At 39.8% G+C, this 22,683-nt stretch overlaps 1 protein-coding gene across 1 annotated transcript; it reads right to left on the bottom strand.

The window, feature by feature from the left end:
- Positions 1 to 5,959: 5,959 nt before the first annotated feature.
- Positions 5,960 to 22,682, bottom strand: LOC104843201 (chromosome unknown open reading frame, human C5orf22; the record flags this gene model as incomplete). Its single annotated transcript, XM_010585997.1, has 9 exons — positions 5,960 to 7,574; positions 8,985 to 9,124; positions 9,727 to 9,793; positions 10,692 to 10,813; positions 13,004 to 13,066; positions 14,603 to 15,065; positions 18,679 to 18,828; positions 20,026 to 20,171; positions 22,599 to 22,682. Coding segments are annotated over 9 exons (1,368 nt in total), but the record flags the coding sequence as incomplete, so codon positions are not given.
- Position 22,683: the final 1 nt, after the last annotated feature.

The following is a 22,683-nucleotide window of genomic DNA, read 5'->3' as shown; positions in this document are numbered from 1 at the left end:
AGAGGTGTTATGCATTACAATTTTGTTGTCCTGCTCTGCATAGTAGATATTGAAATAAGCTGAGAAATTGAGGCAGACACATGTAATAGAGGATTTGTACTTGTGGTCAATAAATAAGCCATATCCAGCAGAAGCGATAAACAGAGATACCTGTTTCTGGTTTTGTTTGATTACTTTTTGCCAAAGTAGAAAAAAAACCTTGCAAATGTCCTCATAATGTAGGAATTAATGTATTTGTGATTATGTAAGACTGCCATTTTCTGGAATGTATTGCACAGTCATGGATTTCAGATTATACCAATCTGACATTCATGAACAAAAACTGTGCCTGAAAGCCACAAATAACTTGGCTAACACATAAACAATTCATGATGTTACTTTAATTCTGCAGAACCATAGTGAACGTGTGTGTGTGTCAGCACAGACAGGACGCAGGAACAACCACAAAACCACATGTGAAATGCAAAGAGTAAATTTATTTTCATTAACCTCGCCAGCCGGGGGAACCCCAAAGCAGCAGCTGGGCAGAAGCACACAAGGCGGGATGCAAGTACCACTGAGCCTGGTCCATGCTAGAGGATCCCCTGGTTGGCAAGGTAATGAAAATAAATTTAGTCTCTGCATTTCATCCATGGTTTTGCGGTTGTTCCTGTGTTCTCTCTGTGCTGACTCACACATTCGGTGTAGTTGGCAGGATCCAGGAACAGCTATGCCATGAACAGCAAAGAAATCGGGGACTGGGGAGACCATGACGGTGACTCCCTGTATTCTGGAATGGCCCAATACTGAGTGCTGGATCCCCGTGGCCACTTTCCTGGCCTACATTGGCTCTGCCAGAAGCCTGGCCTGAAATAGATGATGGGGCAGTCATTACCCCCCAGACAATTGAAATGGCTATGTGTGTATTGCCATGGAAAATGGTATCAAAGTCTTCTCACAAGGTAGAGGGTAGATTGGGATGGTTATTAGTCACCAGTCTTAGAGCTCTCGATTGTGAAGTTGTAGCATTATGGACTAAAATGAGAGAGTTGGAAAGGGAAGTTGGGACTTTATAAGATGCAAAGGTGATCACACAAGAAGTAATCAATACTCAAGCAGAGTGGTGCCATGGGCTGCAAGGTACTGTGGAGTGGTTGGTAGCATGTATCGCTAATAAATGAAGGGGCAGATATGGGAAAAGTAAGGTTTCAGTTTCCCAGGTTTGTGCTCTCACCACAAAACTTTTGTGGGATCCCAAGGAATGGAATGGAAATATCTAGAGTGAATCCCTGGACTCCAAGGTTGAGTTTAAGTCGGATTTAGAAGGCTGGGAGGTGGTAGAAACACAACCCCTTATAAAAAAGGGGGGACAGCAGGAACAAGTTGTTGGGGGAGTGCAGATCACATGTATTTACACCCCAAAAGAGTTAAGGGAATTTTTAGACATATAGCAGCAAACCAGCAGGGTCAGCCGTCCTCTAGCATGGACTGAGCTCAGCAGTGCCTGCATCCCCACTTGTGTGCCTCTGCCCAGGTGCTGCTTTAGGGATCCCCCGGTTGGTGAGGTAACAAAAATAAATTTACTCTTTGCATTTCATCTGTGGTTCAGTGGTTGTACCTGTGTCTTGTCTGTGCTGGCTCACACAGTGTGCTCCAGTTGAGATATGCTACCGTGATTTTAACAAAGAAACATCCAGACATAGCTAAAGACAGATAAATGAGTACATAAGAAACAAATAGGACTTTTATTGAAGTAAGACACCCATGTACTGTAACGGTAGTATTTACAGTCTTAAGGCTTTTATCCAGTGCATTACAGTAGGCCCTGTACGTTGCAGGGAAAATACCTATACCATGCTTGGGTCACAACTGTTATTAAAAAAACATATTCATAAGATTAGAAGGTTTTTTTTTTCCTTAAAAATTAGGTACCTTATGATACTTTGTCAGTGCATTCTTCATGTTTTCTTATTTTACTTAGAACTATCCTATTTCTTTGCAAGTTTTTTTTGGAGATGCATCAGCTATTAAAATGGTAAAAAGTAGTGATGAGCTTTGAATATAATAGAAAATCCTTGAATACCCAGGAGGGAATTATCCCACTGCTTTTTCATGATCACAGTTTAGTCAGGGGATAAACTTGCAAAGGTTCCAGGTTTCTTCCAGCTTACTTCCTGACCTCCGAGCAGCTTTCAAATGATGCATTTATTGCTCCACCTAGTGACCATAACAAGTATCTCCACGGTCAGGAAGGATTCCTCAGTTCAGGAAACAATTGCAGCTCGCGGGGGGCCAGGAATTGGAGGGTCACAAGAGGATGGTTAGCTGTTTAAAGGCTTTGAGCTGCATAGAACCGCAAAGCAGGATGATTTACTTTTACCAAACATCACTTTTGGATGACATAGAAAGTGGCTTTCCAAGCTTTCCTCTAAGGCCCTGCAAGCTGGCTATTGCATAATCATATAAGCAAAAAGCAACCCCACCTGAAGGTGGCTTGTTGCAGTCCACGTAAAAGACAAATAGCGACAAAGTAAGTGAAGGAAACACCAAATTATATCATATCTGTGGGAAACTGTGGTATAAACAGACCAGGTGTAACCCACTAACACAAGGAACTACGAACCTGAACTGGAGCTTGAGCTAGACTTTAATTTGGCATAGAGCATCTGTCAGAGGAGTGTATGCTGGTTTATAAATTCAGCCCTTTCCAGATGAATCACAGTAAGTCTCTTCAGCCAGAAACGCAGGCAGCAAAGTGCTCAGCAGCACCTGCTTCTCACCAGTTCTGTCCTCTTTCTCGATGATTGCCTTCCTGGATGCCTACTTCCCGACTGGATATGAGCTCTGAGTTTCCCTTCCCTCTGTCTTCTTTGGGAAAAAATGAAGACTTAATCCTTTCTCCCCAGGTCTGCATCTCCAAAATGAAATTGTTTGTACATCATTTTCTAGTATGAATTTCAAAGTACTCGGAGACTTTGCACTCATACTTTATTAAAGAGGGATAATTTTCATGGCTGTAAGAATTATCTTGTCCTACTGACAGGTGCTTCTGAGAGTGGAAATTAGTGCATTGCTGATTGCGGAGAGAAATGAATATGCTCCATTCAAGCAGGAAGCTGTTTCTGCAGCAAGGAAAATATCTGATCCCTGAAAAGGCAAGTCTAGCAGTAAATTTTTTTTATAACATGTCAGCAACAAACTTTCATCTTTCTAGTGGCTGTGTAGGAGGAAGGACACAAAGGGCAGAAATTTCAGGTAGATTTTTTTGGTACAGCCAAATTCAATTAGCATCCAATCTCAGACAAGAAAGGCATGCAGAAACACTGTTAATTTTGCCTTGTTGGCCTTCCTTAATGCTTCTGACCTGAAGGCAGCAGAAGGGAGGGCTACAGACTGCACAGTATGTGTAGAAATGCCCTAGAAGTGTACTTTGTTGTTCTGCCTGGACTCTAATACCATCCCAAGAGGTACCAGCTGTTGCAGTACCTTCTTGCCTTGAGAGCAGATTCATCCTGTCAGATCTTCTGAGAAGGACCAGCTTGATCCAGTGCCACTCAATAGGCTGGGGACCAGCTAAAGGCCCTTCATTTGGTTAACTTTATAACAAGATTGAAATTAAAGGTCTTTTTCCATCAGGAAGTCATTTTAATATCTAATAGCTTCATTTTGAAAGCTTTTTTTACTGTCTGAGGGCTATTAAGAATGTCACAAATTTATATATTTGTTTAAAAATTCTACAACAGAATAACTCAAAGGCATTTGCTTTGCCCTTTCTTGAGCTCCTCCCAGACCTTAACTACAGATTTCCTCTCTTTTTAAGTATTTTCAGTAATGCACATGCCTTTTGGCTATGAAAGAAAAGCAAGCTGTTAACTGAAGAGACAACATTACAATCCGCAGTTCTGAAGTAAAACTGGACTAGCTGATATTTGTGTCCAACACAACATAAGTATGTAAGAGAAAACTGGTAACATTGGTGTAATCTTTTCCTTTATTGACTAATATTGCATTTAAAACTAGCTTTTTTCTGTAAAGGTGCCATTGATGAAGGTGACTTGTGACAAAATCACAAGTATGCTGGTGGAACTAGGAGTCAGATTTGTGATTTTTTTTTAGCCTTTCTGAACATATGTAATTGAATTTGGATCTCTAACACTACTGCAGGGCACATTTCTCCCCACACACCTTCCCATTGCACTAAAGGACCAGTGGTTGGTAAAAACTGCTCCAAAGAGGCAAACATTCTTTCTGCTCAACTTGTTATTATGCAGTGATTTATTTCTGACTCACAACTGGCCCATCTTTCTATAAAGAATAGGAACCAGCTTCAGAGACTAAATTTGTCACTCTGTCTACCCAGTAGGTGAGGACACATCATGGGCAGATGGGGTTTTGGGTTTCTGTCTCATGGGGAGACAGAAGTGAGGGTTTGTGTTTGTTCTGAAGCACAGATCAAATGTTGTGAAATACTGCAATGAAAACATGACATGGTATTGTGCTCGACAGAGGTCGAGCCATCCTTCTTCAACAGAAAAGCACAGAAGAGGGTGAACTGATTTAACAGTAAACTTTGCAAGGCATGTGATTTTTCTGTAAGGATCTTTCCTTGGGACAAGTGAATCACACACTGTAAAAAGCAGTGGGCCCACACTCCTGTCAAATCTCACAATGTAATTAGGGCTGATTTCTTTAAAACTGCCCCCCCCAACTTTTACAACTTCTAAAGAAAGTACCCCAAAGAGTTTGGGTAAAAAGGAATTCCCTTGTTCTACATGCAGTTTTTACCTTCTCAGCCTGTGTTTGGAGGGACTAAGTAGCCTTGTAGCATTTCTATCAGGAGGTAAGTTCCTGAAGAGTATTATTTCTGCAAGAACTGCACTGTGGGATAGCAGTCAAGCAACAAGGCTGCAGATCACAAATTCTGAGCCAAGAAACTGATTTGATGCAATATCATAAATAAAGTCCATATCTATATATCTAGATCTAAATCTAGATCATCTAGACTGGATGGTGGGATTAACCCACCACACTCAAAAACAAAGACCTCATTAGAGGACTGACAGGTCTCTTTCCCATTGTAGTCAGAAACACGGACCAGACAACCAGCTCAAGGGCACTAACTTTTCCCCTCTGTTCCTTCCCTCCAGCTATCCTGTGAGGGTTGTCTGCTTTATTGCATTGTCCTGTATGGCCAAGGACCTTCCCATTTCCACCGTTACTCCCCTTGGAAACAACTGGAGAATTAGAGAGTCAATGGCAGGGCTGCACCCCTGGGACTGGGCTGACCTGAGAGCCAGTGTACATCCCAGCAGTGAGAAAAGCAGGTGCAGGACAGACCTCAGGGAGGGTGAGGAGAAGTCACCTTGGTGACAGTCATGGCTCCAAGGCTGTGCTGTCTGCGCCATTCCCTGAATATCTGAGCCCTCAAGAAACGCTCAGGACAGCTTCAAGGACCTTGATGGGATGGACAGGCAACAGGGCTCCACCCTGCTACTCCTCCTCACACTTCTCCCCTGACCCAACATGGGGTGCTCCATGGGCTGCTGTTCCTTCAGGAAATACCCACCCCCTTTGGTATGGTCCTCTCCCCGGGGCTGCAGGGGAACCCCTGCCCCACCGGGGGGCTCTCTGCCCGGGCCGCAGGGCCATCTCTGCCGGGGAGGGGGGCCTGGAGCACCTCCTGCCCTCCTCCCGCTCTCCCCTCGGGGCTGGCAGGGCTGTTTCTCGCCCCGTTTCCCTCAGCCCTTTTGCCCTTTCTTCCCCAGGCTTTCCCCGAGGCTGAGGGGCTCCGCTGTGCCCGGCGGTGGGGCCGCTGGAGCCGGCGGGAACCGGCGGGAACCGGCTGGGGCCGGTCTGGCCCGGGGCAGCCCCCAGTCTCTCCTCACAGCGGCGGCCCCGCTACAGGCTGATGTGCTGCAGGTGCTCTGTTTTGAGACGTAGAAGCAGAATATCAGTTAGACAGGCAGAACTGTGCTATCACACCCTGCACACTTCTCTTTCTGGGGCTAACATAATTCTTCACAGTGCAGAAGTACCCCCGGCACCTTTGATCCAATGGGTTTTTTTGTTTTCTACAACCTCATTCAAAGCCCAGCAAAGAGCATCTCTTACTCTAAAGAAAACAAAAAACTTTACTCAAGCAGTATGTCATCTGAGTCCACTCGTTTCTGTACGCAATGTACGGGTGTTTATAATTTATGAAGTATTAAGCATCTTGGATCCAAGGCTTGCCACATCTTTGTGACAGAATGCATAAGCACGAAGAAAATAGGTCCATGGTCATGGAATTTATTCTACTGGAAGAAATATTTTAAAATTATTCTATATTTTCAATCTATAATATAGTCATTTATATCAACAGCAGAAGTAGCAAAAAACTGTAAGAGTGCACAGTCCCTGTAGAGCAAATACTAATGTTAACAAATGAACTTAACTATTTCAGAAGAAATTACAAGCAAAATTTATTCATAATAAAAGACAATATTCTAGGTAGTATTTTCTCTTTCCCATTTCGGTTTCATTCCCAAATAAATCCTGTGGGTTTTTTTTCCTCTGGAAGTGGCAGTTTTCTCTAGAACCAGATTGCTTTCTAAATTAAATAGTTTTAAAACTGTTATTTTCCAAATAGCAATACTGAAATGAGTGAAAACCTGGTGCGGAAGGTTTTGCTGCTGACTTCAGTCAAGTTAAATCTCTGTTTCTGAAGAAAACATCAATTCAACTCTTTACAGGATTCAACAGATAAAAGCATGCACATGCACACATAGTTTTTATCCTCAAAAATATGTAAAAACGAAAATACCAAGCTAATGTCATACATTAGGGATATTATCTGAGTCACCAGTGAAATAGTCTAAGGCAAAATAAGACAATATTAATGCAAGGGAGTATAAATATAAATGATATTTTGTGGATAGGGCAGAAGCCATAAGCTGCTCTAGAGAAATGATAGAGGGATGCCTGGTCATCTCGACCACAGCTGTTAAGAAAGATCACTATGTAAACTTAATGTCTTAATGACATTATTGAAATAATTTTTTAAAAAGGTACAATGCAACTCAGGAACATGTCTGTTGCTCACCAAACTCCATCAAAACAAGTTTAATTACATAAAAGAAATCCATTTATTTTAAGAAATTATATATATATATATTTTTTACAGCCACTTAAAAGAAATCAGGTGAAAAAATACATTTTATAGAGAAAAAATAGTTTACCTTGCACTAATTTTATGAAGCAAGACAGTAAAAATAATAATCACAGAACTAATCTGAACAAAGCCAAACAGGTAACAGTTCAGATGCAGCTGATTTGGAGAAAGCAATGCAACTCAAAACTAGCTGTTGGTCAGCTTGGGTTCTAGTGCCACCTGCTGAAACAATGGTATTTTTCCCCTTGCAACCACAGCTAATATGCAATTTAAATTAATTCACTGCATTAGAGGGCAATACGTCAAGAAAGGTCACAAAGAAGATGAGGTGCTTGAGTAATCTAAGTGCACATCCAGAGTGCCATACACCAAACCTAGTAAATTGAGAACCTTCTCTTGAATGATGTCAACCTGCTCTGAAGGGCAATAGTCATCCAAACTTGATCTGTAACAAGGAATTGAAAAAAGCATGAGAGAGTACAGGTATCACCACCATCACTATATTTTGTATTCTTGTAATGCTCTGTGTCTAGGTTGAAGCTACTTTCAAACCGTGGTGAGTTCTGCCTCCCAGTATTCCTTCAAAGCGTAGTGCTGTGCTTCTTTGCCCTACTTTCAACGGTAACAGTTTGCATGAAGTTGAATAGAAAGTCTGGAGCAGATTAGGAACGTGACCTATTCTTCCTTCCAATTCTACTCTCTTCCTGACTCTGACACAAGATAAGTTGGCAGTCAAAGTTCAAGCAAATGATCCAATTAAAGGACTGGTGGAAAGTTAAGATTGAAAAACTCAAATGCTACTAGTAAAATACGTAGGAAAACTTGAAAAACAAATCTTCACAATCCCTGTGATACAACATTTTGTACAGTAACTATTAATGAACTGCAAACAGACACTAGTAAAAAAGCAGAGCTGACACTTCTTGGATTTTTTTTATCTGTCAAGAGCTACATAAATGATTCTCTATTTTCTCTGCAACAGTGGATGATGACCCTGCAGCTGGCACAGGAAATACAGCCTTCTTTTACTGCAGGTATTAGCCATACTATTTCTTGTTGACAAAAACAATTTCCTGTCAGCTTCTGCTATTGTTGCCTGCCCTTTAATGGCACACTTAGTATTTTTGAAGTGATTAAATTACAACAATTTGTCAACAGATACACTGTGGTCTTCAAATTAAGTTTTCCCAGGGCAGATCCCTGCTTCTCCCAGGTCCCTGGCCTCAAAGTCCACCTCGTTCTCCCAAATAATACCCATACAGTCCTGGAAGTGTAACTTTTACCCCATGCAAAGCTTTACTAGAGCTTTCTAGAATATAAATCCCTTTCAGCCTATTAGATGAAAACCACTTCTATCACAAGTTTCACCGAAAACAGAAATCCTATCTGTAGTACCATAAACCCTAGAGCAAGAGAGTAAGGCATGCGTGATTTCAGCCCAGGCAGGCTTGTCCAAGCTAGCTTTGCTCTAACTAGCACAAGTAATAAAAGTAGCAGACATCTATGAGCCCCAGTGACAGTTATCAATCTTAACACACACAAGGCCTCATCACAGGCTTTATAAAGCCTGTGCTGAAGCTCATTAAGTCATCATGTTTTCACTGCTTTTGAAATCTGTGCTAGCTACTCTAAAGCCCAGTAAAACTAGCCCTCAGCACAGAACGTTCCCTTAGTTGTGTAGATACTGTCACTGCCTTATGATCAACATTTTCAACTGTCAATTTTCACTACACTGTAAGGCTTCCACTTTAAGGCAGAATTTAACATGTGCCAGCTAGTGCTGTATTGATAGAATTATTTAGCTTTGTAAACACAGTCTGAGCATTTTAAAGTAAAAGTACCTACACAGTCTTACCGAGCAACTGTCACAAGTGTGGGCTTAGGCATATCTTTTAGTAGAACTTTAATGGATTGTATGAGGCCTTCGATCTCCTCTTCGGTGCTAACGTGGTGAGGAAGCTCCATATAATCACAAGTCAGACCAGCCTGATGGACCTACATGTAAATTAAACAGGATTTAATTTCTATTGATGAATTATTGATACAGTTTATCTGTGTAAAAAGTCTCTAAGATACCATCCCTAGCCCAGTAGGTAACTTACACCTCTTCAGGCAGTTAAGAGTTGGGTTTATTTCCCAACTTGTTCTTTAAACAAAAAGAATAAAATTCTGCAGGTTGTATGGATTGTTTCATTATCTCCAGTACACTATACCTCTCCTATGAATTCAGAGTATGCTGCAGACCTTGAAGATGACAGGTCCGATCTTTTACAAATAGGTACCTTAAGTTCTATAAAGTATATGAACAAACCCTGGTGAAATGAAACCTTCCTTCACAGGAAGCAGCCTGAGACATCACAGTCCTGAAAGATCACATTAATATCGCCTAAATATAGACAAGCAGAGTAGAATTTTAGAAGCTTTATGAAGAAAAGCTGGCCTAATTAATAAGACATAAAAAAACCTCAAAACCACGAAAATCTCACAAAGTCCTGAATCAAGAAGCAAGTCTGAAATGAAGCATGATCTTTTCCCTCCTTGTTGAAGCTATGCTTTTGAAATCTGTCTACTTTCTGGTCTTTTACCTAGTCACCTACCATTTCATAGTCTGGGCTTTCCATCCTGGTTTTCAAACTGTGAACTAGCTGAACAAGCGACTTCATTCTGGAGTGAAAACAAAACCAGAAGTTATTACATAAAGAGCTGGAAACACATACATTTACCTCAAGAGGCTGAAAAAAAGAAAAAAAGAAAAAAGGAGAGAGAAAAAAGAAGAAGTTATCATGGCCTAGGATTTGAAAATGTAATTTGCCCCTCTGTGTCATCCTGCACCTGAGAAAAATTAAAATTATCAGTACCATTGTACTGTTTCACCAGGTCTTTCTTACAAAGCCCCTATATCTGCCTCTGGCAAGACCTCTTTGCACTTCTTTTAGGGTAGACCTGGAGAGAAGCTGTTGTACCTCAAAGTCATATGAACTTGATAGGAAATGCTTGTGGTCAGTGTTACACAGGTCTGGCAGTAACTGCTGCATTTGATAGGGAAAATGAGGGATTTTCCTATCAAGGGAAAACCCAGACTTTTGCTGTTTCTTTTCAGCTGAAAACATTTAGTTTAAAAGCATAGCAGATGCTGCTGAGATGTTTTGTGGACACTGTTGCTCAGGTACAGCCTTTCATTCACTTCCATTTTTCCACAAAAAGCAGAACCTTTGGGACAACCAAAGTCCTTCTCCATATCATCTGTAGTTTGTTGCTTTTTTGAGAGCTTTGCTTCACACAGATCACTGAATGTTTAGTCACCAAACGTGCCTCCCTCCACAGAAAATAGAATTTGCATGAAGCTATACACGGCTGATCTTGGAAAGGCTTACCATGGCACTGAAGACAGCAGATGGCCTTTCCTTTTGTTCTGTCTGACTCTTCCTCCTCTAGAACTAAAGGAAAAATGGTAGCCTTGTATAGAACCTATCCAGGCTCTCTCCTTTTCTGTTAGCAAAGTGCTGGGCTAATCAGTTCCCAAACTACTGTTTGCATTTTAAGCCATTCAGAAGTTTCCTACCCAGGACAGGAAGCCCACTTCTGTAGGGTCTCCTCATCATCATTGTCACACAAATCTGCAAATGCTGCTTCCAGATCTTCTAGCTGATGAACACGGTTTTCAACACAGTCCAGCAAGCCCTCCTTTAAATAAGCACATACAAAAGCATGTTAGGAAAAAAAGAGGTAAGAATTTCATGGCTTACACTATGATTTAAATTCTGAAATGGTTGATCTACTGGCAGTGGGGAATCAGAAACAACTGATTCATTACTACAGAACATTTTTTCAAGAGGATCAGAATGAATGCCTGCAGAAGCTGTTATACCTTCAGAATACCACCTCTCTTTGCTCCGTCTTTCCCACAACAAATAAAAAAAGTGCCACATCTACATTCCGGCAGTATACACTGGGGAGAGCTAAGAAACTGTGTATGACCAATTGTTAGATTTGTTTCTATAGAACTGAAATGCTCAGATGAGTACAAGCTTTACATTTTTATAATGAAAGGAAAATTTAATTTTTTTATGTTTAAAAATAATATATTAAGTCAAATGCATTTTCAGAAAAAACAAAACAAAATTTCAGATTTTGAGCTTCTTTCAACTGCATGCCTGAAAAGACATGGAATTAATTTAAAATGTCAGTTATTGCTCTGACCTGCAAAGCTTTATGCCCTTTCTTAAAAAGTTCAGAACACATAAAGAGGCAATCTTCTTGGAGTGAGGCTACATACATGAATAGTTGTGCATGCAAACATTTGCAGAAAGAGATCCTACATAACGTATCAAATGAAAAGCAATGCTTGGCATATTTGGTATTAAAAATGCTCAGTGCAGTGGTGTGTGAAGGAAATTACAAAGAACTTTGGAAAAGATAGGTAACAATTAAGAACACAACAATTCCCTCTTAGGATTCTGCTGGCTGTATCATATAACAGATGCTGCTTCTTTTGGCCAGTGATGTCAACTTTTGACTAATTTTTAAGAAGAGCTGAGGGAGTATCAATCATTCATAAAGCACAGATTTATGATCCTATCCTGGGGCATGAATAAGACACTTTTCTAAGCATCACCAGTAACTAACCTTAAAGACATGTCCCATCCCCCTCTATGCTACTTAAAAACCAAAACCAAACAACACCCCCTAAAAACCACAATAGTATAATGTAGTATGATACAAATGTAACTGTACTCAGGAATTTTAAGAGACTAGAGATCTAGAATATTTTCTGAAATTTTGAAAAGCACAAAGTTCACTAGTTTTCTACCTTCAAATCCTTTAAATTGACTGTCTCACTATAAAACCATCCATGAGTCTGGTCTTGACTTGTTCAGTTCTATACCTATCCATTACACACTGTCTGCTAACCATTTCAGTTGCCTCCTATAAATTTGTTGGCTTTTGTAAATAACTTATGCCCTGAAATCACATTGGGAACTTAAATCACAAGCGTTTACCCCTTTCACATTTAACTACCTTTTAAATAGGTAACTGTTTTTATTGCCAATTGACTAAGAAATATGAAAATCAATTTCACAACCTTCCCCATATCTCCATTTCTTTATACACACATATTAATTAGGATTCTTTAATCTGTGATAATTTTATGTGCTGAATCTCTCTGTAATAGTGTTCAGATGAGATTATGAAAGCAAAGACAAGATCTTGATTAGAAATTACTTGGTGTAGTGACCATTAACATGGCTGTCTCCATGGTTTGGGCTCAGGGCTGAATGACTGTTTTGGCAGCTACAGCAGACTTACATTTCCATGATTCAGAAGCATACAACACATACAATGAAAAGTACATTACAGTGGTATAACTGTCCTTTCTACATCTAAATAAATAGGTAAAATACCAGTGAGGCACTCAGCACAGCTCTGACTATCAAAGAAGAGCAAATACGGGAAGGAAGGGGAGAGCCTGGTGGGAAGTAAAAAAAAAAACAAAAAAACCAAAAAAACACCAAACCACAAACCACCCCCCCAAACAAAAAAAATACCCAAACCAAAGCCATGCTGAGCCATAAAAAGAATAAGATTGCAGATCATTTACTATGTTTTCATTTCTTCCTTGTCAATTACCACTTGTTTACAGAAATTAATTTTCACACTCGTGCTAAATATTTATCCAGTTCACAAGTTCAAACAAAACGTCTAATAGGAAAGAACTCCTAAGATGCTGCTGATTAGCATTCAGCATGCTGCATAGCTTAATTGGAGACCACTTAATTAAGCACCTTTCATAGGTTCCTTTCTTGTCGTAACTGATTTTTATTGGGTAAACCAAAACAATCATTCCCTCATACATCCCACACAGAAATACCATACCTCTGTTGCATTTCTATGAGGCTTCTTGAAATTGTACAACTCTTGCAAAAGCTCATATTCTGTCTTTGGAAAAAAAAAAAAAAGAGGCAAAAAATTAAGTCTCTTCAAAAGAAAAAGAAAATCCTCCAAGCCCTCCTTCAAAAAAAGAATTTGACCACTAAGATCATTCCTCTACTCTAGTACTGCAGCCAACTCTCTATAAATGCAGGTGCGGAAGAGGCTGTGAGGCTTGAGAAAGCAATACTTCATGGCCTCAGCCAAACATTCTGCAGTCGCTTAACTTTAAACCTGACTTCAAGACCACAGCTTTAAAAGCTAAATATTTACAGTCTGTTAAAGAGTCTCTGAAACTAGACATACATGTTGCTGAACTAAGGTCCAATAAGATGCTGAGTAAAACTGAGATGGTAAATTTAGGCAGACAAAACCAACAGGAAAGTATGATTGTAAAGGAAAACAGGATAGATAAAGGCGTCAGGCTAGTTTGACAACAAGTTCACAATTTGGGCTTCTCAGCCCTACTCCTTAATAATATTCAGGTTTAATTAATCAAGGATAAAAAGATCTCACTATTTACTTAACAGCATTAAAAGGTGAACACTCAGGGATTTTTTTAGAGCAGAGCATTGCAGAGCAATGGCATTGCACATTGTCTGAAGATACTGCAATCATAAATACTGACTATCAGAAGCTAACAAAGGTCAGGGATACTATATTCACTCCTTTATGGTGAACAAGGAAGCAGTAGTCTAGCTGAAACTCAAAGAAGTCAGATGTTCTCCAGCATAGGCTGAAGTTACAACAGTGTCAAAAAGAGACATTTAAATGCTAAAACCAGTCAGGATATTGCAGAAGAATTTGTAAACCTAAATGCCACACCCAATTTTCAGGGCAGATTAGTTAGTTCCTAAAAATCCTGTTCACATCAAGAAAAGCTGCTAACTGCTTTGCAGCTTTGAGGATCTACTTATTCATGACTCTATCAGGTGAGCTACCTTTCCTGTGCAACCAAGTTATAAATGGAACACAAGGCAGAGTCTTAAGCTCAAAGCCATGGCATCAGAGACAACAGCTGCTCATCCTTATACTCAGCACTCCAGACAAAGGAAGTAAGTGTGACAGCCTCTCACCAGGACAAGTAACCACTCGTGGGATAATCACCACCACCCTGCCTTTTGAAAGGCAGAGCCTCCTGATACCATTGTGGCTTTCCAATAGCATGTTATAGGGGGTAAAAATTGAAACAGTCTGTCATCCCTCCCTGATGAATCTTGCTGTGGGTATTTGCAACATTACCTTTGGAAACCTAAGCATAGCTTTTATGACCCAAGCAACAAGCAGAAGTGAGCCATATACCTCTGAGCTTGAATGTGCACTCAATACCGATTTCAAATGCAAGGATCTACCCTATTAGGTTGTTGCAATTCTTTGGAGCATACACTCCCTTAGAATGTCTCTCCTTCAAATGCTACCATGAATCACTAATCATGATCAGCTGATCTGCTAATTTATCTTAGATGAAAGTTTCTCCACAGACATAAATGCTAGGGCTGGTACTCTTTTGTGAATGGTAAGAGGCCTCTCTGTTGCCATGCTTACCTGTGTGTACATTTCTTTGAATGGATTTTTAACCGAAAAAAAATCTAAATCAATGTCTAAAATATATGCATCCCCTTTCTGCAGTACTTGGCAGACATCTTTAACAACTTCCCTTATTGGGCATTCACTATTTCCAAGAGAGCTTGAAGCTGAGCACTCTGACAAGGTTTCTGCCCTGTTCAGGGCACTTGAATTTTGTACTTCCTTTTTCTTCACACTTGGGGTGCTGTGATCAAGGTCACCAGGATCCACTGATGAAGAGGCAGAAGTGGTGCTTGCTGTGTCATCTGTGTTTAGCTTCAGTCTCTTAGCAGATGCTACTTCACCATTTTCTTCACAGCTGTTTGATGCTTCAGTAGGATTGATGAGAATGACATGTAAATTTAAAGGCTTCTGGTTTTCTAGCTGATCAGCAGGGACATAAAGACCATCACTTAAAAAGTAATGATCTGTACCTGTAACCCTACAATTGACAATAACTCACAGTTAATACATATCTTTGCAAAGAGCTTAGGAAAAAGCATGCACACTTTAGGGATCCTGAGAAGAATGAATAAATGCTTGATGGGTAACAAAAGCAATGAAACTGTGTACACAAAAATATTTATTTTAATCTGCAGGTTTTTAAATTGAAGTTTTTTCTACTTCTTTATTGCAGAATAAATATATTAAAATTCACTCTATATTTTTTTATGTTAGCCTGTGCGGTTTTAAGGGATAACAAAAAGATTCTATATTATGTGCTTCTAAGATTAATTTGCCATTGAACTGCACTTTAAAGACCAAATCCAGAATTTAACAAGATATTGTCAATATTATGGCACATAAGACTGCAAAGCTATGGATATTTTGTCTTGGATTGCCTCATTTTTAAGGAAAATTCTGTTAGTTGTGTTTGAGAAGTGCCCTGAAACCCACAGATATTGATTTAGTAAAATATTATAAATTAAAAGGTAGCATTTAACTTTTTTTTACCACCAATATAGATTTCCTGTTCTAAGTGGGGGAGAGCCAGTAACTTGAGGATGAATAGCTGCATATCAATGGAATCCACTTAATTAAAAAAACCCGACCAAACGAACAAAACCAACACCACCAAAACCTCCACTTACAGTGAAAACTTAAAGAATATAATTTTCAAGCCATATTTCAGTACATTAAGCCTTAAGCATCATAAATTCAGATTAAAAAATAAGCTTAAGAAGAAGTGTGAATTTCTGCTCACTTGTGTTAAGGCCTCATTTGATTACAGGGTATAACCATCAATCAACCACAAAGACAAATAATTCCATAAGCAGCAGAAATTTGAAGCTTAGTTCCCCAGTGTCCTCTGGCTGGATTATCCTGAGCTTGCTAAAATGACAGCCTGGATAACAACTTCATCTTGTTGATGGGGCATTCACAGGGTCTTTTCTCAGAAATTCTCCAGGGTTCAATACGAGCTCATACTACTGCCTTTCCCTTGGTGGGACACTAACTAAGGTATCTATTACCTATCCAGCCACCTGTTGTCAACAAAAGTTTTAGGAAGTTCATATTTCTGCGGATTCCTTCCCTTTCTTCCTTCATGATTCTTGTAAGCCTAGAACCTGAAGAAAAGGTACCTGACCATTTTCAAAAGGCATCTTGAAATGTTGTTTTCAAGATTGCTAAGGCGACCAGAGGATCTGTGGGAGAGCTATTCAGCCATCGTGAAGTATTTCTATATGTGTGCTAATTCTCATGGTTAAATGTAACTGAAAGCACCAGCTTTTGTCTTATTAGTTAGGTTTACTTTAGGCCTCAGATTCAGAATTGTGGAGCTTTAGTGTTTTATTTAAGGTGGTAAAACAAAGCATTTCTCTGCTGTCTTCTGTTAAACTTGCTTCAAAACATTTATTCTGATATGCTGGCAAGAGACAGGATTTGTAAACGTCCATTCAAGCTATACAAAATCACAATGCAGTGCATATGGTGAATGTGAAATTGTCATGGGCTGCATCCTGCTGAATGATGAGGGGATCTGATTGGAACTTGAATCACAGAATGATTAAGACTGGCAGAGACATCTGGAAGTCTCTAGTCAATCATCTGATTGAAGCAGAACTAACTTCAAAGCTAGATGAGGCTGCCCAGTGCCTCGTCCAGTTGAGTTTTAACTTTATCAAAGGATGGAGAATTCACCACCTGCCTGTGTACCTGTTTCAGTGCTTAACTAGTAGATTAACGTCAAAAAAAAACAAAACAAAAAAAACCAAACAAAAAACCCCACACCAGAAGAACAGAATCCTGGCTGATACCAAGCCAAAATTTTACTAGCAAGACCAAAGAGATACAAGTTGAACTGCTTTCTCCCATCCACAAAAAGAAGGGGGGGGGGGAGGGAAGCTTTACATGCATTAAATGCCCAGTTTTGTCACAATAAGGATGACAAACACACTTTGTCCTGATTGGTACATTTAGGTTCCATTTAGAAAATAAAATAAAAGCTGCCCTTCACTTTCTGTCCCGTTTTGGTTTGTTATAACTCTACTGAACACAAATCTCTGAACTTCATGGGTCAGTCACTCATACTGCATTTAACCATGTAAGCTCACCCTGAAGGGAAACTTATCAAAGGAACTAGCTGAAAACAGCTGAATATGAGTACAGAATCAAAGCAGAGCAAGTGATTTTTTTTCCCACATAGCCCAAACATGACTCTGCTCTCTTTTGATCCAGAACAGTTAAAAAAAGTTTGTCTTAAAACACATAGTTTTCTTAAGTATGTTACTATGAAATAGAATTGTGCAAAAAGTAATTATGAACTTTGTGACATTTGCTAAATAATAGTATCCCCTTTTATTTCAGGTCAGTTTTATCAAAGTGATCTTATTTACTTAATTGTATCTTTTTTTTTTTAGACTGTACTATGAGCTAGGTTAGAATTTGGCATTCTATGATTGAATGGTAAAGCAAGGAGGATATCCCATCAATAATTCTGTTTTAACTGGAAGAGAAAATAATGGATGCACTATTGATAAAGTTGAAAAATTAGGTTTCCCTGAAGCTTAAAAATATTTAATGTCTATTATCATATGATCATATGTATATAATCCTTGATATGTACTCACTGGATGCAGTACAAGGTGGGTGAAAAACTGGCTGGACCAACAGTTCCATGGTGGTGATCAATAAGTCTCACTGGCAGCTAGTTGTAAGCAGTGCTCCTCAGGGATTGTTACTGTTTTGACATCTTCATTAACGCCCTCAGCAATGCACTCAGAAAGTTTACAGGCAGCACTGACCTATGGGTAGCTGATACACTAGAAGGCAAGGTTGACCTGAATGACCTAGACAGCCTAGAGGAACAGCCTACAAGAATCTCATTAAGTTAAACTAAGATAAATACAAGATCCTGCACCTGGGATGCAATAACCCCATGCAGCAGTACAGGGCTGACATAGACAAGCAAGGACCTGCAGAACAGGAACTGGTAATCCCAGCAGAAAGCAACTTGAGCATGCGTGAGCAGTACGACCCTGCAGTGATGAAGACTAATCACAAAATTTCATTGTATTAGCAAAAGCATAGCCAAAAGGTCAAGGGAAGGGATTTCTCCCCTTATTCAGCACCAGCGAAGTCACATTTGAAATAATCTGCCTCCAGGACAAGAGAGACATCAATAAACTGAAGATCTAACAGACGGCTGCTAAGGTGATTAGAGGTCTGCAGCATGTGATGAACACGGGGAACCTGAGGGAACTGGGCTTGTTTCGTCCTGATAAGGGAAGGCTGAGGAGGATCTAATTGCTGCCCTCTGTTACCCAAATCCTCTGTTAAAAATGACTGCTTTCTGAGATTTTTTTTACTTTAATGAGAACTAATTTAAAACCTGGGTAGCTGAAATGAAATGTGAATAGCTAGAATTACCTATAAAAAAAAAAAATTAAGGCACAATTTTCACTGTGCCCATTCACACAGGTAGTCACATTAGGTCCTAAGCAAATCACATATACAAATTAAATTTTCATCTTTATCCAAGAATATAAAAAAAAGCCCATGAAAAGCTATAGAGATAGCTTTATATTACTAGTATAAGACAGCAGACAATTTACCTCATTGTTGTTGTTGATACGTCTTTCCCAATTAAAAAACTGTGTTTTCCTTCTGAGATCTGCTGAGCCCAGGGTGGGTGAAGCCATACTACTTGAGAAATATGGCCAGCGTAAACAGCAGGCATAATCCAGTTCTCAATACTTAATTCACTGTAATGTATGGAGAAAGACAGGAGCAAACACTGTTACTTTCCCTGTAAGTAAGACATGGTCAAAAACGCCACAAACACCTTCTGTGCCTTAAAAGCCCCAATGCAAATCATCTGAAATTAGAACTCTGTGTAAGGGTCACATCATCAAAGAAAGAAAAAGAGGGAAATCTTTATTCGTGAGACAGACAAAAATCTCCACAGTAGATTTTAAAAAGTTAGGATTAGAGAGTGCAATGAGCTTCACTTTTAACATGGCACTTTGATTATAAACCACATGGATTTGTTGTCCTTTTTCTTTTGCTACATCAGACAGAGGAAAGTGCAAAGAGCATCACTATTCTAAGTAACTTCAAACTGATCTCATGAGAGTATTTTATTGTAAACTGCTCTAAGTACATTTTAAATATAATCTCAGTGATTAAAGTGAGTCAGTCAGCATCTACAGATTAGCATCTTTCCTCATTATCAACACCCTATTTTTTTAGGTGTACGATACAGCTCACAAAACTTCTTACTCATCCAACAAAGAGAACAAAATATTGACTGTGGGTAGGATGATACAAGTACTTACACACCAATTGCATCAGCTTGTCATTGCTGTAAATCACCACAATACTGAAGCAATCAATATTTATTTTAAAACGGGAAGAGAAAGACAATAGCAGAGATCACTTTGTGGCTTGTTACCTACCTACCTACCTAAGAAGTTTGGGGAAAATATTGGTCTTAATGATCTTAATAGGAAAATCTTGTTCAGCTTCACATATTCACCATGTCAACATAAGACATGTTATTTCAATCTCAAAGTCAATTTTTCAGTGTGAAGAGAGAAAGGCTGTTTTAAAACTACAGCTTTTCAGACAAAGCATCCACTCAAGAGTGCTCTCCTGTTACCCAGAGGAACTACCTGGGCTAGTAACATGATATACTACTGAACAACTAAACAAAGGAAATTCATACATCTTAAATTGCTTGATATGCAACATAAACATTTGACAACATTCATAAAACACAAACATAACTTTTTCCGTTCCAAAAAATAGTTTTCAGCAAAAGCGAACAGACAGAAGATACAACTTGAACTTGACTTAGATCTTTTCTTCATACTTCCTATGCAGTCATACCAATATTCACTGTAAAACAAAGGCAGCAAGAAGTAGACTTAAAGTATTCTGATGCAGTAGCCCGAACTTACCTAAAAAGAGCTTCTTTGTCAAATACAGTGTCTGCAGGCATATTCACAGGAATAAGAAGGTCTGGATGGGAATCAAGATGAACAAAGCTGATGTTACTGGCAGGAAGATGCTTTGAACCGATGGCACGATAGATGAAAGGCAGCACCTAAAACAACATGAATAAAAACATTTCAATTATAACCAGTGGGCTGAAAAATGCAACAGCTTTAACAACAAAAACACTAGTCCCACTCTTACTCCTTTTGAATTTGGATTAGAGGGATGGGGAGACAGAAGACAATATAAAGGGGAAACAACTCCAGTGGCAAGACAGCTCATGAACTGTAATCACTATGAGCCCAAGTGTTCCACGCGAGAAGCTGCTGAAGAATCACAGCTTTACTCCCTCTTTCCTTCTTTATAGGAAGTCTTGTTTGCAGTAGCTCTTCTCACTAACCATTCAGCTCAATTCCTAGATTTTTTTCATTTACAACTGAACACCAGGAATGCCTTTCCTCTTCTGCAGAACACTGCCCCTGCATTGCCTTCTCCATGCTAAAAAGCTTCCTCACCATGCATGGGTGCTATGGAGATAAAAACATTTCATTACTTGTGTTTTATAAGTTAACTGATATAGAGTGAAAACTGACCCTACCATGACTTAAACTTTAGCTTATCTTTACACCTATCCCCCTTAATGAAAGAGCTTAATTCCTAATCCCTACATGACTTAGTGGCTGCAATAAACAGACTACCTTTCTCAACTGCCCAACTTTAACCCCTGCTGAAGGTCTTCACTGAAAGGTATGAAAAACAGGAGATGAGGCAACTCATCAATTTATAGCATAGTAAACCACTGAAGTGCAACAATGTAGGGTGGTAAAATGAGAAAACTGATGGCTGATTCATGATACCTTTTACACTAAACTGCAGTACATGGAGTCCGTCCCACAGTTACGGGAAAAGTAACTGCTTTAGCTGCCAGAACAAATCTAGCAAGGATTGTGAATCACAGCCCTATTATACAAGGAATGTGAAGACTGTAAAAGGACTGGGCAACAAAAATTCCATTCGATCTCTACATTACAACAGAAACTGAACTACTGTTTTTGGCAAAAAAAACTGATTAAGATGACAAATCCTGCGTACTACATGGGCATAGCTGTAAAACATGACTGACAGCTAAAATTTGAACTGTATTCCATCTGTCTAGGAACAAGTTCCCCAGTTTACCCACTACATATGCAGTAATATATATACGATTGTAATAGTAGATAAAACAAGGTTAAAAATAAGAAGGGTTCCCTCATCCATGACTTTTACTTCTTTGGAAAAAGCATGTAATCTGGCCTACCTGAACAAACTACAATCTTCGCAATTAAAATTAAAGTTTCATCTCAGATAAGTGTCACTACAAATTGTGAGACTAGGAGAGAATGGGGGAAGACACAAGAGACTGCCATCTCTAATGTTGCAAGTTCTGCTGCTTTGGATTAAGAACAAAATTTCCTTTACACCAGCTGTATTATTAATCAGTGCATGACGCATTTAGTGACACCTTGCCTTAGAGGAACATCAGTGTCAACAAAGGACTATATAAAGTTTCTGTGAAGTTCTTACACTTTGGGATGAAAAGCCATTTATGTTTTATGCAAGACAGACCGATGCATATACACACATATACTGAAAACACAGCATACACGTTTAGAATGAATAGACTTTGTTGCGCTAATTGAGAATAGAAATATAGTGAATAAAACAAAGAATAATCATTAATAGTAATTACCTCAGCATTCCTATTACAGTGACACTCTTAAGTCCCGGGTTACCACAAAAAATCAGCTATCACAGCACCATATATTTCAGTGAGTCTTAGCAAAACTGATCTGCGTTAAACTACTTACAAATTCAGAACATTACTTTCTTTAATAAACTTCATTACGCTAAAATTGTCTGTTTACAAAGAATCTGCTTACTTAGGACTAAGGCCTCAGCTTATGCTACTATAAACAAACCATATGGGAAACCAGAAACAGCAGTTGAAAAGCAATTCCTTCTTCACTCCCCTTTTCAATTACTTAACTAAACCCGCAAAGTTCCCAATTTAACCTTTCTCATCACGTGGCAGTCACTCTCCTTGTTAGCACGTGATTACATTTACCAATTTGCTGTCGACACTGTGTAGGTTTGAGTTTCTAAGTACCGCACTAATGCCTAGCTGATTCTAAGAGCAGTGTGATGTAGGTATTGTTTCCTTTTAACTACGGCAAAGAAGAGAAGGAACAAAAAAGTCACCCACAGCCGTTACAAAGATGCCAAAATCCGATCATGGCATTTGTTAACTTGAATCACCGGCTCGGGAAGGGAATTCAGGTCACCTGAGCACTGAACTCGATTTATGTTGCCGTGGTGAAAGAGAACGCAGGGGTGAGCTCTGGGCCGGTCTCACGGAACCGCCGGCAGCGGGGACAGCGCGGCAAGGCGCGTCCTCCCGGAAGGAAGAGCGACCGACCGACCGACAGAAAGAACCGAAGCCGCTCCCCACGCACCACCCGAGGGGCGCCCCGTTCCACCGCTCGGCCCGGCCACTCACGTCCTGGTGGTCCTCCACCACCCACACCGGCAGCGCCGGGTAGGCCCGCAGGCAGCCCCCCCGGGACCGGGAGCGGGCCCCGCCG

This window comes from Haliaeetus leucocephalus, unplaced genomic scaffold (assembly GCF_000737465.1).
Source record: "Haliaeetus leucocephalus isolate CR32 unplaced genomic scaffold, Haliaeetus_leucocephalus-4.0 Scaffold137, whole genome shotgun sequence".
Taxonomy (NCBI): Eukaryota; Metazoa; Chordata; class Aves; order Accipitriformes; family Accipitridae; genus Haliaeetus; species Haliaeetus leucocephalus.
Note: the sequence above shows the minus strand (reverse complement) of the source record. Positions and strands in the feature narration are given on the sequence as shown.